The sequence below is a fragment of the Tursiops truncatus genome, chromosome 2 (assembly GCF_011762595.2).
Source record: "Tursiops truncatus isolate mTurTru1 chromosome 2, mTurTru1.mat.Y, whole genome shotgun sequence".
Lineage (NCBI taxonomy): Eukaryota > Metazoa > Chordata > Mammalia > Artiodactyla > Delphinidae > Tursiops > Tursiops truncatus.
Genome location: NC_047035.1, coordinates 125,500,588 through 125,520,404, shown reverse-complemented (window position 1 = coordinate 125,520,404; position 19,817 = coordinate 125,500,588). Strand labels below are relative to the sequence as shown.

Genomic DNA, 19,817 nt, shown 5'->3' with positions numbered 1-19,817 from the left:
AACATAGATCACAGGCAAATACTTCCCCTCTTCACAAATCTAGATAATGGCTTTCCTTACTTCCTGTTCTGGGATTGAGACAATTCCTTTCAGTTTGAATTGTGTTGACTCCAGTTATGAGAACATTTCCCCCAGAACAGCTGTCCCCTCCCTTTTCCTCTACTCCCCAGACACCTGCCCACCCTCTGCCCATAAGCCACGATCCCCAGGAATTGGACTCTGTCCGTGTTCCATGCTGCACCCCAGGTGAGCGTGTTCCCAGGCACACTTCAAGAGGACATCTTTCCCACGTCCACTGCCCTGAACTCATTTGCACAGCGTCACGTTCTAGCCAGAAACATCCGGAGTGCCTGGATCTAGCTTTTGATGGGTATCTTTATTGGGGGATACCAAGCTTCACCTGTGACCTGCCTGGACCAGGGATCCCACTTGTTACTTCAGGGCACGAGGTGGCCACCCACCTGCCCTCTGTCCTCAGGACTGAGCAGGAGGACAGAGTCCCTCCTCCAAGTGACATCAGCCAGGGCAGTGCTTCCACAATTGTGGGCTTGGTTCCGGGGCGCGAGGGGCGTTTGTGCGGGTCTGAGAACCCAGCTGTGCACCACACACTGTTGCAACTGGGTCTGCCTATAACTAACTGCATGTCTGCAGGTGCACAGGTGCACCAAACACAGTTCCTGGTTGCCAGGGCATTTGTATTGTTAAACCCTAGCCCCATGGTTCTCTCCACTTGGGAGTGTCTATGTACTCAGTACCTCAGCCCCCTGTGGGCCCTGCCTGTCCCCCTCCTTCTGTTCCTCCCCTTCCATTTCCAGGTCTCCCAGGAGGTGTCAGGTGAGAGATGACAGGACTACGCTTGCCTGTGGTGGCAACTTTCAGGAAGGCTGGGCCTTTCCTCACTTGACTCACCAGCCGTGAGCATATCTGCCTGGTACAGCTGCAAGAAGCACGGAATTCAGGGTGACCTAGAGAGGGGCGAGCTGGAGCCAGGAAAGCAGGATCGTATCTAGCACCACAGCTCAACCCTGAGGGTGGCCTGGAGGGACAGGGTCTGGGAGCAAGAGATGGAAGCAGGAAGGTGGATGAGGCCGAAAGCAACAATAAAAGGTCTAGACCTCATGCTGGTGGCAGCTCCACCCTGGCTGCACCTGGCATCTCCTGGAGAGCTTCCGAGATGCTCCCTCCCCCAGAGGGGGTGGTTTAACTCATTAGGCTGAGGCTTGGCCACAGACACTTCCAAGTGCCTCAGAGGCTCCTCTCCTGAGGCGGGGCCCAGATGTCACATCTGCTGGGTTCCCAAGCTTCCATGAAGACAGCATTTTTCAGAGGCCACAGGCAGATCCAGCTGACCAGAGGAGAGGTAAATTCCAGAATGGAAAGACCCAAGAAAGGGCATATGGAAGTCAGGAAAAACCCCAGGAAGAGCAGGTGGGGAGAGGCGCAGCCCCCGTACAGGTAGTGAGGGCCTGAACATGGGGTGTGGCTCTGGGGCCTGTCTGGAGCTGGAGAGGTCACATGGTTTGGACTGACTCTCAAGGCAGGTGTTGATCTGGCTCAGCCTTATCTAACAGAGCCTCCTAAATCCGACAGAAGCAGAGATTTATTTTCTGCAAGGGAAAGCTCTTTGTTTTTCCGAGTGGGTGGCCGAGTATGCATTAAGTGGAGTCCCTCCCCTCTCTCCCCACCCCACCTGCAAGCCCTGTGCTTAAACACCTCCCAGGCACTGTCTTACCTGATTGAGAAGCACGCTGGGTTTCCCCAGGCACCAAACAACCAGTTGAGACTTGGTTCTGTGCCCTCCTGGCCTCCAACTGCACTAGGGAGAGCTCTTGTCAATCAAATGTCTCCCCTGGGCCTTATCATGCTGTATTAGACCTACTTTCCCCAAAGCAAAAGGCACTCTAACCAATTTTCATAGAACCATTTACTTTCTTTCTTACACTATTAAAATTCCAAATCATAGCAAACAATATCCTCTAAAAATCCAACAGACGTATTAGGCACAGTCACTTTAATGCTATACTAACGTCACTACCTAAGCTCTCCTTGATCATTAGGGTGTCACTGATTTTGTTTTTTATTTTTCTCATGGGCAGTCAGCATGTACCCGAGCTTCTGAGGAGAGTTCTTCCCATGAGCAATCAGGGTTGAGTTTGCCTGAGAAAAATGAATGCTTCGAGCTCTCCCCCTTTCTCTCTAAAATCAAATAGTGATAAACATCTTGGACACTGAGGTCCACCACAAGGCATCCTGGTTTCTTGAGGGAAAAAACCTGGGCAGAGTTGGCCCAGCTGGGCTGTTTCCCCCATGTCACTGATTCCATCATAACTAACAACAGCGGCAACTACGGCCCCCTAAAGTGAAAGAGGTCCATCAAAGACATCTTCTCATGCTCAGGACCGTCGCTTTCTCATGGTCACTGTGGGATGAAGAAAGGCACAAAAACAGCTTCATTTTCCGCTGGGTTTCCCAAGCTACCACAACAAGACAGGGAGACAGGTGCCTTCCAAAGCTCACACTAGGTGAACCAAAAGGTGGGGGGCAGCCGCCTATCTGGCAGCCTTTCATGGGCAAGAAGGTAACTAAGGTCATAGGTGCTCATTTAAAAACCCCAAAGCTGCTGTCAGCAAGGCTGCCCCACAGACCCAGCTCATCCTCCAGGCAGGAACACAGAACAGCCCCTTCCCAGGGTCTCCTCCACGACTGCCATTGGGAATTGCAAATCCTTCAGTTCCTGTCTAAAGCCATGGCTGGAGTCTTTTCTACCCTACTTCTTTACCAGGGTAGATATTCAGAAAACTGCCAGTCTTACCCACAGTACTTGCGTTTCCTAGGGAAACCCCTGTTGAGGACACATTTGGCTTTCTTCAGCCAGCTGTATCATGCCATTTTTTGCCCTCTCTGCCTAGGCTGCTGACAAACTGAAAGTACCTTGGTTTTTGGATAACAACAAGCTCTCTTCTTTATTATCTATATTTTGTAATTTGGATCCTTATTTTAATGGCCCTGTTGCATGGGTGTATTATCATACAAGTGATCCTAAATCATTTTAGGTAGAGACTAGAAAATTTTTTAAAGTAATGCTAGTTTCCTAATCTAGAAAGTAAAAGCTAATAATACCTGCCTCACAGGACTGATTCAATAATACAATGAATGCACAGCATCTAACACAGTACCTGGTACATAGCAGGTGCTCAGTAAATGAGATCTGATTTGACTTAAACATCATTACTTTATAGTTAACCTACATCCAAAGCAGCATTATTGATGTTACCATGGGAAGAGTTTTTCATTTAATTTATAATTTAGAACTTATTTTACTGCAAATTGGATTGGAGCCAGTTCACAGCACCAAATAAATTATTTTTGAACTACAATATTTGAAATAAAACCATGCATACAAACAGATGCTAGAAAGAGAGAGAAAAATTCCAGTACTACAATGAGTTAAATGTTAAAAATGAGCCTTACACTTAGTTTTGTGTTTTCTGAAAGCCAGAGCAAAAATGAAATCATGTTAACTTACGCAATTCTCATCATCTGATAAACGGCATGTGTAGCTCCTACGGAAAGTGACTTTTTCTCCTAACATTGGGATCTGAGGGTAAGTGCTCACACTGCTCCTTACAGGAGGTATATTGAGTACAGAGCAGAAGGGCTGCACCCATGCATGCCCACGTGCAAAGGCACACACACACACACACACACCCTTCAAAAGAGATCTTTACTTTTCAGTATTAAATGGTTAGGAACTGGAGGGTGAGCTCTCTGGGGATTTTCCAGGGTTACACAGAGGGGTGTTCTTTATTGTTTTCTAAAACTTTCACCAAGAAATTTTGTTGGAGAGCATGGACCAGTGGCTCAGGTCCACAGAGAAAACCATCCATCCTATCTCAGTTCACACACACTTAAGAAACGTGGAGTTAAATTACTCCTCCCTATTCCAAAATACAGACAGTTTCCAGGTTCGCATCTGTGAAGGAGCCTGGCCAGTGGCTTTCCTGAGAGCGCAGGCTGGCCTCTACCTTCCCAAGCCTCCGCACAGCCTCTCTGGCTGCTCTGAGCCGGGTGACCAGAGGGGTCCGTGGATAGGGAGACTGTGGCTTCATCCTTGGGGGATCTGCTTCCCAACACTTTCAAATAATCAGAGACAAGAGACTTCTCTGGGAAAACCATAATCGCCCAACTAGGGGCAGGACCAAATGCTACCAGGATTTATTGGCTTTGATTAACAATACGGTGTTTGTTTTTGCAGGTAATTAGAGTTCAGTGGCAAGCTCTAAAGAGTCCTCCAAGAAATTCTAAACAGACTGTAGCTAAAGGCTACTGGAATATGACTGAATCTAATCATTCATCTGCAGACCTCCCGTGTTAAGATGCCAGTGTTTGATACAGCACAACTGCACAGATCAGGGAGGAACGGCACTCTTTGTTCTTAATGCCCAAGGAGAAAAGGCAGCCCCTGTGTGCTCACATGCGGAGGTGACTGCTGCCATGGGATGCAGCAGTTCACGTAAATATATCTCTTCAAAGGTCCACACAACCTGCGTGTTGGGAAATGTTTTGACAACTCTGCATTCTCACAACTGTTAGGGAATTCATTCCGCTGTACTACGATGGGCTGGGTGGGGCATTTGATAGTGAGAAGATGTTTGCCAAAGCCATACTCATTTGTACTTTTCTTTCAGCAACCACTATTGGGTGGGGTTTTCTAGTTGGTTTTTTTTTTTTTTTTTTAACAAATCTGAGATATGAATACAAATTTGATTACAAATAATTTTTAAAAATTATTTTCTAGTAGTGTAGGCAAACTAGTATGGGTATTTCTGAAATACTGTCAAGATGAAATAAATGTGTACGTAGAGATAACCACTTATCTTGCTTCTCTTGGCCAATAACATGTTATTTTCCCCTTAGTCCCAGGAAATACACATAAGATTATTTTCATTCTCTGTACTCACATCATGATAGCCAACAGGTACAGAAAAGTCAACAACAAACCCATCTACAGGAGTGAAAAAAATTAAAATGGGACCAGATAAACAAAGCAAGGTAAAAACATCAAGCCACAGATATGGCTAATACTAGGGGAAAACAACCGCTTTTGTACTCCTTATTCATTGCCTCTACTCTTCCAGAAGCTTGAGTTCACCTTTAGGGTTCCAGGCATCTTACTATCTCGGGCACTGGGAAAACTTTACAATATATATTTTTCCCCAAGAACTAGATTTCCATTTAATTTTGTTCTCTTCGGTCCAATATAAATTTTTCCATTGTTTTGCATGCTTTGGCCTCCTCAATTTATTTATTTAAAGTTCTTAAGCAGTCATATCACAATGTTTCCTTCAGAGAAACATAAAACAGACACCTACTCCAGGAGAAAGAGTAAACCCTCGGGCCACAGTTTGAGAGTCAGCTGGTTTTCTGCCCCCTGAGACTTCCTGCAGGTGATCTCAGCCTTGGGCCAGCCATTCAACCCCTCGGACCTTCTTTTTCCTCATCTAAAAAAACCAGGAGGCTGCCTCGGATTCTCTCCACATCATCTTTGGGCTCTAAGGCTCTGTGGTTCTTTCCTCTTCAAGGGAAGAACTTCCATGTGCAAAGCCAATAGCTGATGATTCTTTAAACTAAGACACTGACTTCTACCTTCAGAAAGTTGGACTTTGAAACTGGCTGAAAAAAAACAACCACCCAGATATTCAATAGCACAAAGATAAATCCCATTATTTGAACGGCATATTTAGAGTGGATCAAGATCATGATGGTTCGGGAAAGGGGATACAACTCACGACAACACTGAGAAAATCTCTTCCCTTTACAGCGTGTGCTTTAAGAACAGATTTAAAGCAAACATCAAATGAGCATTTCCACACTCAGAGACAGTCTGTTCTGTGATCTCTTGGGTTCCCTGAAGGGTTGGGACCCAGGCTTGCTGGCCTAGGTCCTTACTCTAGAGGAAGCAAAGGCATTCAGCAGCACTGTTTTAGAACTTCCAGAATTTGAGTGAAAAAAATATGTATTCAGAAAAGCATTTAAAGAGGCAGAACAATCCAGAGTCTGATACTTACTTGTGGCCCAGCTCATGAGCGATGGTAAAGGCCAAATTGAGGCCATTGTCTTCGGCAAGCACACATTTCCTCTTAGCACTGCACACACCTCCTAAGTAAGCAATTCCTGCAGCAGAGACACAAAACACATCCTCTTCAGAATGTGCGAGGCCCTGACCTCGCAGGGCAAATCCACATGGTCAACATCACACATCATCAAGAGGGGCAAACGGGGGCGAGGATGACCATGGGACTGGACCTGTCATTCCAGAGCTCATATGGAGACTGGCTGGTGTGTGATGCTTTTGTATTCGCCTAATAATAATAATAATAATAATAGTAATAATAACCACAAACATCTCTCAAGCATTTAACATACGTCAGGCAACGTGCTGAGTGGTTTACACAGATTATCTAATGAAGTCCTCGTTACCCGGGATGGAGGCAACAGAGAAACTGGGGTTCAGAGAGAAAAGGTAACTTTCCCAAGGTCACCTGGACTGGCACCTGGTGCTGGGATGCTGAGCCAGACCTGTCCAACTTCAGCATCCAGGGCTGGGACCAGGTGAGGCCAAAAAGTCGAGGCACCCAGTGCGCAAGGTTCAAGGAGGGTGTCCCTCTCAGGAGCTGACCCTGAGAGGGATGGAGGGCCTCCTCAAATTTCGCACCCTGGGCACCTCCTTCTCTCACCCCAGTCCCGGCCCTATTAGGGTTAATGCTCTCAGGGGGTGAGCTTGGGTCCGGACCGGGACTCACAGAGAGCAGAGGCCACAGAAGGTGCAGAATGTTCAGAAAAATGTTTCAGGAGCCCTGAGGAGGACGAGACCGGGGCCCAGGAGCAATGAAAGACGCTGCAAGAGTACGGGCCTGGAAGCCATTCGGGAGGATGGGTCCCACGGCCCAACTCGCTCAACTCTGCACAAACATGACGGGGCCCAAGGACCTTCCCTGAGATGGGAGGATCAAGGCAACCGGGCGGGTACCAGACTCAGGAAAATGGTGTGAGCAAGGGGGTTGGGTACAGAGGACAGGAGGCTGCCAGCCTCTGGTGGACGATGGCAGTGCTCCAGAGGAGAGAGATTATTATGGCAGAGAGGCGCGTGTGAACAGGATGGGGGCCGTGGACGGACCAGGCACAGCTGAAGAACGCTGGGCATCAGCTGTGCACAGGCCACACATCTCCAGGCTGACACTCCAGAGCTAATACTGCCTACGGCAGCTCTCCACACTCCCTCTTAGCTCTGCACCCAGGAAGGACATCACTACGACCCAGGAATCCCCAGGATATATCTCAACAAAGCCAGAGTCCAAGAACCCCGAAGGGCTTGGGATAGAACTTGAGTACTGGTGGCGTCTGACTCCTCACTATGTCCTGTGAAATGAATGAGTGGCTGGGGGCCGTATGCCTGAGCAGGCTCAGTGTTGCCCTCGCTGTGAGCTCACAAGGGGTGTGGGGCGGGCAGTGGCTCTGCTGGCTATTGGTGTCTGGGGACCAGGTGGATAGGGACTCTGCCCGCCAGCCCAGTGCCCTGGAAGGGCTGTGGCCACCCGAGTGAGGGCACCTGTTCTCCACCCAGAGACACTACCCACTGCCAGGCTGCACGCTACTCCCTTTCACTAATGTGCCGGAAGTGTCTCAGAAGCTGACAGCGGCCCTGCAGGCACAGGAGCCGAGGAGGGAAGGAGCTGGCACAGGAGAATGAACAGGGGGATTAATTAATTAAAAATGAACCTCTCTCCCTGCTCCCAAAGAGCTAAACCAACATCCTATTTGTTGACATCAAAATCAAGCTGGGGCGGACCTCAGCCACACACAGGGCACTCCCCCGCAACCCCTGCAAGGGGCAGACAAGCTTGCACACCCCGGCTCAAGGGCTCAACTCACACTCAGCAAACTGAGCTGGGCACCACAGCACGTACCTGCTTTTATTTGGAAGCATGCAACACGCTTGGACAAGGTTGAAGAATTTTTTTTTTTTTTTACAAAAAAAGAAAGAAAAAAAGGAAATGTTATTTGGCCTCAAGATGTGTTTTTTGCATATGGGCATCATAATTCAGCAATACAGACTATGGGAAGGATGAAAATACAACCAGAAAGGACACGATCTGCCCTTTCTGATATCGTTGAGGTCATTATTACAGTTTTGTTTAAAAATGCTTTGTGGGTTGCTGCAGAAAGTCCAGCAGTGAGTAGTCGGAATGCTTCCACACGGCACTGATGGCATACGCATGCCACACACACACACTCAAACGCACACCCAGCCATACCCAGCCTCCTGGGTCAATGAATCAATCAGAAACAATCAGATGTGCTCGCCCCGGAGGAGTTGTCTGGTGAGGGGGAAAGAGAGACATCCAAGGCCAGCTGTGCTGAGCTTGCTGTCCCAAAAGTGCCTGCTGAACCAGCAGACTTTAAATGCCACAGAAACACATCCCCTGGCCTCGGCTACACTCGGCACCCGGAACAGGCATCCTGAGTTTCCACTCTAATTGGGTAACATACAACACTAGGGAAACAGCTAAGTAGAAGGCCTTCCAATAACTGCATTTTCATTTTTCCAGGTGCATATGATTTTATTTTCTTACTAGAAAACAAAGCATTAGTTTATTTATAAGAAATGCTTTCACACAAAGGTGGATTAAGGTCTAGTGCTTTTAAAGGTTTATTCCAATCGTGGATAGCCCAGTCATAAAACCGAGCAAGGCAAAACACGTCAACAAAAACGGCCCAGAAAATGGAGCACGGGAGCTTGTGTGTTTATGAGCGACGGTGTGAAAATGCTTAGAACTCACAAAACAAAGTCTGGACAGAATCCCAGATTGTTGTAAAAGTAAGAGCGGCAGGGTATAGATGGTAATTAAACCAGGAGCTGCAGCAGAAAACAAAGCCCACCACTACTCCATGTTTTCTGGAAAGAAACAGCAGTCTAGAGAGGAGAGTGTGATGGAGACGCAGAGAAACCCCAACTCGTCAGGCTGTAAAGGCACCAACCTGGAAACCCCGCCCAATCCCACCTCAGCACTTGTCAAGAAATGAGGAAAAACCAGTTTTCTCTGCATTGATTTTTTTCTTTTAATTAAAAAAAGGAAGTCTGTAAACACAGGTTCTGCTAATGTCCATGCTGAAGCTGTGGAAGCAGAGGGACCTTCTTAAGTAACTGGAATTCCCCACACAGATAGCAAGGATTTCTCAGACCCTAGAGTGGTTCTTTCAATGGTTTCAGTCTTCCATGATTTAAAATTCTCCACCAGAGAAATAAGAGTAGAACTTATTTTTGAAATTTTAAAAAAACATCAATTCCACATGTTTACAGAGCTCCTTGGAACAAAAGTGAAGCAGAAAGGCAATTGGCATTTATTACGGTTCTCTTCACAGGCAAGCACTGCTCTGCATGCTTGGTCCTCCCTTATTTGGAAGGTATTACTGGCCCCACTTTACAGACAGGGAAATGAAGGTTCAGCATCCAGTTATGTAGCTGATCAGGGCCCAGACTTGGGTACAAATGCAGGGTTATCTTTCTCCAACACCCATGCTCCCCCAGTTAAACCCTGGGCCTCCTGCACCAAAGCTTTGGTAACCAGCGACGACGATAAGCTTGGAGGATTTAGAAGATTTTTGTAAATCGTAATGTGTATTTATGCTGAGATGTGGGTGGGATACAGTAAAGGTTTCATGTGTTTAAGTCCAAATGTTTTTAATCCTAAAGATAAAAAGACTTGAGGGATACGTGCAGCCACATTAACAGTAGTTACCTCTAGGACATGGTGAAGTCATTACAGATCTTTAATTTTTTTCTTCTTTTTTTGACTTAAACCTAGTACAGTGAATATGTACTCGCTATGAAAGTTAAAGTTATTGGTAATATTTCATTTATTCAAGGTGACATATAGCAGAGGCCAAGGTGGGAGACTAATAAAAAAAAGTAACAACAACAAAAACCCTCCGGATTTTGATTCTGAGTGTACAGCCCTTAAGGCAGCAGATAATGAAGGAAGTTTATAGTCAACACATAATTGAGTGTGTGCTTGTATCCTAAGGGCAACTCTCTCCACCTCTACTATAACCCTGGCACAGATTAGGTAAGCAAAAGTCTGAAATACTAGAGGTAGAAATGGAGGGCTGTAAAGTGTTCTTCTGATGCCTGAAGAAGTATATTTAATTCATCCCAAAGCAGATCACATCCACCAGAGCCTCCTGACCCACCTTCCCAGGCAAATCAACTCAGTGTGGACACTCTCTCTTCTCCATTCTCTTCTTTTTCTTGGTAGGAGCACAAGCTTGGGGAGCAAATTGGGCGAGGAGGTTTAATTATTTTCTTTTTTAGTAGAAAAGTATGTGGTGTAAGCACATAATTCTTAAATTCAGAGTTGACCATATGATCCTTTCTAGATTTAAGGTATAAACAACACCCAACTGTATAAACTCTGGTTTATCCAGCAAATTGTCTCTGTAAACAGTTTACAGCTGTTGGCCCTGTTGCCCATTACTCAGACCTTCTCAGGCTCTGCCTCTGAGAAAGACAGTCAACTTGCTTCCACCAGCTGCTCAACAAACCAACACCATCATGGTTATCACTGGTACACCACGCTGCCTATTATGAGAAGGCAATTTACATCTATTCTCATGGCAATCACAGTGGTTGAGATTGAGTTTCATGTTCAGGCTCATCCACAAGTTCTTGTGCTCTTGGAAACTCACTAAGTGGTTGGAGGTATGATCTGAATTTGTGAACGGCATTAGAAACAAATGTCTTAGAGCCCAGGATGTGACAAATGAAAAGTAACTACAGTCTATTCTTGTTACTCACGGTACTTAGATTCTAAAAATTCGCCGTGAACCAGGCGAACCATGCTGGAATATAGAACCATTGGTCCTAGGGGAAATACAGGATTTGGTTCCTGTGAGCCTCTGGTCACATTTTTTCAAGTCACACATAACCTTGTTTTATGCGTGTTTCTGTATAAAGACACCTTACTCAATATATATCGTTGATTCATTAACATTGAACTCAGAGCCAACAGTCCTATAACTCACGCCTGAATGAAGATCATCTAGTATTTTTCTCTGCAAGGCGCATGGCAGCCTTCTTGAGCTTCAAAGCACTAAACAGCACTTCAGCACTATCTTTGGAGGCCATTCAAAACAGCAAAATCACCACAAAAAGCACAAAAATACGAAAAACAAGGTGTCAGACAGACCTCAAAAAGGATGTTTATTCACAGCATGAGAGCTGAAACAAGATGGCAAAATACTGCCTTGTTTGATATCTGCTGGGAACCTGCCTGTTGGGTGACTCAAATATTTCACCACTCTGCATGTGTCTGCAAATGACTACAAAAGTGCTGTAAGTATTGATTTTGGAGTTCCAAATAAACTTTAATGAGTAGGTGAATTCACACATGCAGAGTCCATGAATGAGTAAAATTAGCTGTATTCTCAAAAATCGTGTCCTATTCTCAGGCACAATGAAGTCTTTATCAGTTGCAATGAGGAAATTCAATTTTCATTTAAGCTTACGTATCCTATATATCCTGCTTATATTTCCTGACTCTATACTATCTAAATTATTTAACTGGCTCAGGCCCTTCTCCTCTGCAATTTTGCTTCTGTGTTCTCTGAGGTCAGTGGTTCACAGGGTCACTGTAAGTCACTAATCCCCTAAAGGATTCTGCACAGAGTGGACTGGAGGACAGGTATAGTTTCTAACAAATTGGGAAAGAATGTTAATGGTAAGGGCAGGAGAGGGACTGTGGAGCACTGCTTTCCAGACCAGCCTGTCCATGGCTTTCTGCCCCAGCTCAGTGCCTCCATCCCCCAGGGGCATAGCTGGATAATCCCTCCCAGACCCAGCCTTGTCTTAGCAATTCCACCACAAGTAGGAATCCCTGTCTCCCTGCTTCTCTTCTTCTGGGTCCCTTGGGGTTGGTCACAGTGGAAGGAAGATGAGTTAGTCAAGACCTTTGTCCCTACACCATGGACAGGGGAGGCGGCAATGGCATAAAAAGAGGCATTGGTTCCCTTCTTAAACATGGGCACTGCAGAAGCTGTCACTGCAATTCAAAAATGTCCATGCCCAACACCTATCTAACCTAGAAGAACACTGACAAACTGAAAACTCAGCAACTTACTCAAGGTTAAATGAAGTGGTAAATAGACAAAGCGTGACGGTAATAGCTTCCAAGTCTGATCATTGAAGGGCTCACATGCTCAGTTTTGAAACTTAATACCAAGTTAGAGCAATCAAAGCAGTGTGCTACATGCATAAAGATAGACATTTAGATCAACTGAATAGAACCGAGAGTCCAGAAATAAACCTTCACATTTATAGTCAATTGACTTTTGACAAGAGTGCCAAGACCATCCAGTGGGGGGAAAGAAGAGTCTTTTCAACAAATGGTGCTGAAACAAATGCATACCCACATGCAAAAGAATGATGTCAGATACCCTTCTTTAGATCATATACAAAAATGAACTCCAAATGGATTATAGACCTAAACATGAGCTAAACCATAAAACTCCTAGAAGAAAACAATTAAATCTCTCTGACCTTGGGGAAGGCAAAGCCTTCTCAGATGTAACACCAAAGGCATGAGTGAGGGAAAAAAATCCCACGTCAGTGTGTTCACCAATGCAGAGAGGCTCCCCTTGCTGCCCCACCCCAAAGGAGAATGGCCGGGTCGGGGCTGGGAGTGAGGTGGGGAGGTGCAGAGTTCCAAGCCAAGCAATGAATGTGCTGATACATCCCCAAGGAAGCTGCCCAGCCATCCCCCCTGCATTATGGTTCCCTGCTAACTGGGAACCATCCCAGCAGCCTCTGTGCCACAGGCTACCTCATGTAGCCAATTCAAATGCCACATGAGTTGCTGCTTTGTGTGTATGGGGGTGTGTGTGTGGGGGTTCTTGATTGTGGTCAGAGCCAGGAAAGACCACGTGTGCTGTGTTGCACTCCCGCTTAGAACAAACATGCCCTCACTCTGGGCATCCCAGGCATCTCCAGGATCTAGAGCTTTAGGAAGAGATGCCACTCCTGATGAGGGAAGCACACAGAAAGTCCCCACAGAGGACTCAAGGGTAGCTGGGCTAAAGCTGCAGCTCCTACAAGATGAATTGAGTGAGTGAAGTATAAACGGAGCAGTCAATTCCCCCTGGGGTTTACAAATTGGAAGCAAAAAAGTTTATCCCAATGGTTTGCTGCACTCTGTGGAAACCAAAACATACTGGGAGATGGGGAGGGAAGAGAAATAAATAACTGTTGACATTCAACAGACCACAGCCAGCTTGAGCCAAATGCACGGAGACGTCGTGCAGATTTCCTACCTTCCAGGCAGGATGGCACTTGTGTCTGGGGGGGGAGGGGATCCCCAGGGAGCAGACAGGATTCCTCAAATGACCAAGGTGCCGCTCCTTGGAGGGCCCCACAGAGGCTCAGTGGCTTCTGCACCAGGACCGGATGCCCACCAGAAAGGGCCCCCAGCAGGTTCACCTCAGGACATCAAAGGAGGGAGGTCTGTGCGAAGATCCTTGAAACCCTTTCATTTCGACGAATACTTCATGCAGTGTTTCCTAACTGTCTGTATGTTACAGCGTCATTCCAGGCACGAGATCCTAAGGTGAACAAAAGCAGTGCAGGCCAAGGGAAAACAGCCCCAAGAATACCATTCCAGCAAGAAGACACGGAGGCAGGTGGAAAGGTCAGCAGAGACTTTATAAATCAAGCTCAGGGCCTGAAGGGTGGGTGCTGGGGTCTCTAAAAGACCCCTGCCCCAGTGACCTGTGTCCAGATCTAGGCTCTTGGGAGAACAGACAATGGAGACTAGAAATGGAGCTTGCCCTGAGTCCCCTGCTACTCCCCTGCACCCTCAGTTCCCTGCTCTGGGTCGACTCTCACAGCAGAGGACCATCCCCCTCACAGAACTGTGCCCTCATTCTCACTTTTGGTCACTTAGCAAACATTTCTGGGTACCCCAGCCACAGTTAACTCCTCATGTGGGAGTTTGCTGGCAGCACCCATGAGTGCAGAAGTGATGCAAGCCTTCGAGTTCCATTTCAAAGACCTCTGAATCCCTGAGTGTGCTCCCTGAGCATGAGAGAGGGTAACACGTCTTCTAGCTTTTGCCATTCTATAGCATGATACCTACCAAGCCTGCTTGGTGTCTGCACCTCGGCAACCTCTCTCGTGTGTGTACATGAACGCATGTGGGTTTCTGCATGTGCACACATGAATGTGCATGCCTACACATGGTCCTGGGAAGCCACCACCAGACCATATTTCTGTAAACTGGAGCTATGAAGTGGACGTCCACACTCCTACAGTAAGGGACCCTAGTGAATTTTAGAAATTTTAATACAGTCACATTTTCTCATCAACTTCACCATTTAGCATTTATTTTTGTCAATAATTCACAAAGGAACTGTGCTAGTCCTCCTTCCACAGCTTTAAGACTCCTCTATCTCCCTCTCTCACTATCAAATTTTCCCTTCACTGGGGGTTAGGATGTCCTCCCTCTCCCTTGGGAAAGTTGGGGTTTGGGGAGCGGGGGGCATGATGTGTTTTCCTTAAAAATTATCTCGGGGGGCTTCCCTGGTGGTGCAGTGGTTGAGAGTCCGCCTGCCGATGCAGGGGACACGGGTTCGTGCCCCGGTCCGGGAAGATCCCACATGCCACGGAGCGGCTGGGCCCGTGAGCCATGGCCGCTGAGCCTGCGCGTCCGGAGTCTGTGCTCCGCGACGGGAGAGGCCACAACAGTGAGAGGCCTGCGTACCGCAAGGAAAAAAAAATTATCTCAGTCATGTGCGATGTGGAAAATGAGACAACTAAGGCTTCCAGGGCCAGATATCCCAAAAGCATATCTGAGAGTGTATGTAAGTGTGCCCTGCAGAAACTCAAGTGCTACCTGGGAAGAGGAGCACTCAGACTGTGCACTTTGAGTCATAATCTCTCTCAACAGTCCTGTCTGAATTAAATTTATAAGAGCAGCCATAGGCAGGGAGTGAGGGAACACCACCAAATTATGATGACAGCTGGAGCTGGGAAGAAGGCAAGGTGGCTGGCAGCTGGTAAGAATGATGTCATGCATTTTAATCATGCCCAGTGTTGTGGACAGCACTGTGTCACCCCCAAACCTAGATGTTGAAGCTCTAACCCCCAGTGTGACCGTGTTTGGAGATGGGGCCTTTAAACAGGTAATTACGGTTAAGTGAGGTCATAAGGGTAGGGCTCAAATCCAATGTGACTGGTGTCCTTATAAGAAGAAAAGACATCAGAGCTCTCTCTCTCTCCCCCCCACACACAGAGCACATGTGAGGACACAGTGAAAAGGTGGCCATCTACAAGTCAGGAAGACAGGCCTCACCAGAAACCAACCCTGATGGCACCCTGATCTCGGATTTCCAGCCTCCAGAACTGAGAAAATAATGTCTATTGTTTAGGCCACCCAGACTGGGTATTTTGTCATGGCCACCTGACCTGACTAGTACACCCAGGTGTAACCTGGGTACAGACAGAAGTGCCCTGTGTCCCCCTGGCTCACGTGGGTAAACAGACAAGAACAGTGGCCACCAAACTCTCCATCCTCATGTGCTACAGGACACCAGAGCTGCCCAACACACTGTGGGACCAGGCTTGCTGTTTAGAACATAGTTTAAGAACAAGAAACTGATCTGGAGAGTTGTACAAGCATGTGGTTGAAAACAGCTACAAAAACGCTTGGTAGAGAAGTCCCGGGGGGAGCTCTGGGAGTCAAAGAGGTGTTGGTAGCTCTGTATTTAAAATCACAAAACATCTCAACCAGCTGCATTTGGATGCACGGAGGTGACATCCTCAGCCATTTGGCAATGGGGTGCCATGAGAATTGGAGCTGGGATCCCTGTGGAGACACCTGGGAGAGACGTGGGAAGATGACGATGTGTCAAATGTAGATGCACATCATTCACAGCACCAGCACCTCTATTTGCAGGGGACTCTTTGGAAATTCCCAGTCCCCACAAAATGTTTTTTAAAAGCTCATAAACATAGCCTTTGAGGGAAGAGCCAGTTTCAAAAGAATTCCAAGGAGGCCCTGGTGAAAGACAACTCTCACAAGCAGAACCAGCCTTCTGGGTTCTGGTGGGAAACTGAGCCTCACCAGGAGCACAGGAACCCCCCAAATTGCTGTCAAACAAGTGAAAGGGAGCGTTGCTGCTGGTTCTGCTCAGCGACTCTCAATAAAAGCAGAACCAGTAGCAACCAGTATTCTGGGTGTAAAGGGCCAAACTGAGCAAGCCAGGAACACAAACACTGCTGCTCTTTTCACCTTGACTCATTCAAAAATCACAAGAGCACAAAGTTGAAAACACCAAGGGAGCTGTCACTACAAACTTCGAGTTACCTGTGGGAAAAGAGGGGAGCCTGGGGTGGGGCCCAGGGAGAGGCATCCTCATGGCTGATGGAGTGCTTGCCCGGGGGACAGTCACATAGATGTCCACCTTATAGAAATCCACCATGTGATTAAAACGCTCAGGTTATGGTTTCCCCAGAGGGAGTGGACACCAAAGTGGCATGAGTGAGTCTTCCCAGGGGCTGGTACTGTCTGATCACTGGATCTGGGTTCTGGTTACACAGAGAGCTCAGTTTCAAATATTCATTGAGCAGTACACCTAGATATGCTTGTTTTTATGTAAATTATGCTTCCATAAAATTTTAAAATAAAAGAGGTGCACATACAAGTGAAAAAGGAGAGTATGGACCTGACTAAACAATCTGAAATTGGTCAAGATTACTGGCCAATTTAGATGATAGGAGTTTGTCTTGTCTGAGGAGCTAATGTATAACATGGTGACTATGGTTGACAACACTGTATTGTATAATTGAAATTTGTTTAGAGAGTGGAACTTAAAAAATGTTCTCACCCACCCCCCACCCCCCAAAGTAAATATGTTAAAAAACTCCATGGGGGGAATCCTTTCACAAATTATCAAGTGGTACACTTTAAATATCTTACAGTTTCATCAATGATAGCTCAAAAATGCTGGGAAACAGAGAGTTTGTCTTAAGAGGATTCAAGGTCTTAGGTTGATCAAATCATAGTCCTATTAATTAATTAGTTAAAGTGGTATTAACTGGTCAAGATGTGCTTTTATCCATATCACCAGACTTTACCTGTATTACCTGTATTTCTTAGACCATACAAGCTGGTCCTATAAGTCTCCTTTACTGTCTTCCTGTCTTCCAATGACCCTTGCAACGTATATTCTTGAAACTTGCCTGAAGCGGACTTGACAACAGCTTCACTCCCTCTCATACTAATAGCTGTATTTCTACAGGAAGAATAAAATACAAGGCCATGCATAGAAATATTTGCCAAGTTAGTAAAGAAAAAGAAAAGCTTTCTCAGAATAGTTAAGAAACCATGTCTCTTGCTAAATGCTTAGCCCAGCAAAATCATCCTCTTGGGGGTGAAATGTGGAATGTGAGTGAGACCCTGGGATGAAGGTCTCAGCAGCACCAAGGGCACTTCCAATCTGTGCTTTGTTCTAGCCCCCTCTAGGGAGGGCTGGCTCTCAAGCTAGGGTTGGGGGAGGTCAGGCCAGGCCCCAGGGTAGTTCTGGGCACCAGCTTCTGAACACAAGTCTGTAAATCCCCTGCTGGCAGGACACCACAGCCCCTCAACTAAAGAAGTCACCCTCACACAGGAAGCTGGCTGTCATTTGGGTGTTGACTCAGCGTTTGTGAGCTAAAGTCAACCTACCATGAGAAACTCCCCTTCGGTTGGCCTAGAGAGGCCTGGGTGGGGCTCTGCCTCTGCTGACAAGATGCAAAAATGATGGCATTCCATTTTACTTAAAAACAAAACAAAAGTTAGCCACTTAGAAAGGAATGTTGATGAGAGCAGCACCATGGAGTCAGGTGGGCCCCAAGCACAGTGAGAGGAAACAGGCGAGTCTGTGGCAGGAAAATCAGCAGATGAGGAAGACACCCAGCCTGGGGAGCTGTCCCCAGGACATGGCAGAGAGTGGATGGTATGGCTTTGGGTTAAACATTTCACTGCATTACACTTATGGACACAGGCTCATTACCAAAGGCTACTATCTTAGTCCCTTCAAGCTGCTGCAACAAAATACCATGGAAATGTATTACTCACAGTTCTGAAGGCTGGAATTCTGAGATTAGGGTGCCAGCATGGTTGGGCGTGAGGGCTCTCCTCTGGGAGAGAGTCTTCCTGTTGTGTCCTCATATGACAGAAGGGGTAGGGAGCTCTGTGACGTCTCTCTTATAACAGCACTAATCTCAACCATGAGGGCTCCATCCTTATGACCTAATCAGCTCCTGAAGGTTCCACCTCCTACTGCCATCATCTCGGGGATTAGGATTTCAATATATAGATTTGGGGGAACATAAACATTCAGATCAGAGCAACTACCTTGGATTTCAAGATTATCCCGGACTACATAAAAAGCATGAATGTCAGGTCTGTCTTTGAATAAACAACGTTCTTCATCTTTTAAACAATTTCATACATTTCCATTTTATCTCCATGATGATGATGGTCCCCATATTCCATCCCCAGGACCAGGTGATCCTTCGAGCTCTGCTGTGGCATCCCACCAAGGATGGCCAGCCAGCAGTCCTATACTTGCCCCAGACTCAGGTCACACCAAACAGGATTCACCACCCCAAACTGAGTCTTCTCAAGTTTTCCACCCCTCGAAGTTCAAAAGCTTGCAGACCTGGTCAACCTCTCTTTCTCTCTCTCTCCCTCCCATTCCCCTTCCACCACATCTCAGTAACTGCCATTTTATGCTGCTCACAGACTCTGGAATATGTTCCTTTCTCCTTGGTCCCAAGTCCAGAACTTTGTCACCACTTTAAGCTTTGATTATTGTGGTATTTCCTTAGAGGTCATCTCTTCTGTTTCTCCCCACTCCAATGAGTCCTTTAAAGTCCAGATTCAAGTGTCCTCTCTTCCACTGATTCCCCCCTGATCCTGCCTGGACACACTCCCTTCCCCTTCTAGGTACTCAGAGCCCATCATGATACTTTTACTGAACCAGGAGCCCCATCTTCTTGCAGTCCAGGCATCTGACCAAATCTTATGTCTGCAGGGATGCTAAACATCTCTGAGCCAGCACCCATACACTATCTCATAACTGACATGGGCTAATGTAGGTTGAACAGTTCCTCAATAAGTTCCATGAATGAGTGAATGCACACCAACCCTACCAACTTATAATCTTCATAAAACAGTACCCTCTGCTGCTTAAGAAGTTGGCTGGAACAAGAAGGAATAAATGGTGAGGATGAAGATGAGGATGCTGATGACACTAACATTTATCAAACATTTACCATGTATGGACCTAGAGACTGTCATACAGAGTGAAGTAAGTCAGAAAGAGAAAAACAAATACCGTATGCTAACACATAGATATGGAATCTAAAAAAAAAAACAAAAAAGAAAAAAGAAGGTTATGAAGAACCTAGGGGCAGGACAGGACTAAAGACGCAGATGTAGAGCATGAACCTGAGGACACGGGGAGGGGGAAGGGTAAGCTGGGACTAAGTGAGAGAGTGGCATGGACATATATACACTACCAAAATAGCTAGTAGGAAGCAGCCGCACAGCACAGGGAGATCAGCTCTGTGCTCTGTGACCACCTAGAGGGGTGGGATAGGGAGGGTGAGAGGGAGATGCAAGAGAGAGGAGATATGGGGATATATGTATATGTATAGCTGATTCACTTTGTTATACAGCAGAAACTAACACACCACTGTAAGGCAATTATACTCCAGTAAA

At 46.6% G+C, this 19,817-nt stretch overlaps 1 protein-coding gene across 4 annotated transcripts in view; it reads right to left on the bottom strand.

Annotated features, from left to right (window-relative positions):
- The window catches only part of ADAMTS17 (ADAM metallopeptidase with thrombospondin type 1 motif 17), a 355,712-nt gene that overhangs the window by 184,193 nt on the left and 151,702 nt on the right, over positions 1-19,817 (bottom strand). For all 4 annotated transcript variants that reach the window (XM_033852069.2, XM_033852070.2, XM_073801336.1 and 1 more), the window contains exon 8: positions 6,069-6,174. In XM_033852069.2, coding sequence (XP_033707960.1) covers positions 6,069-6,174 — 106 coding nt within the window. The remainder of the gene's footprint in view (positions 1-6,068; positions 6,175-19,817) is intronic.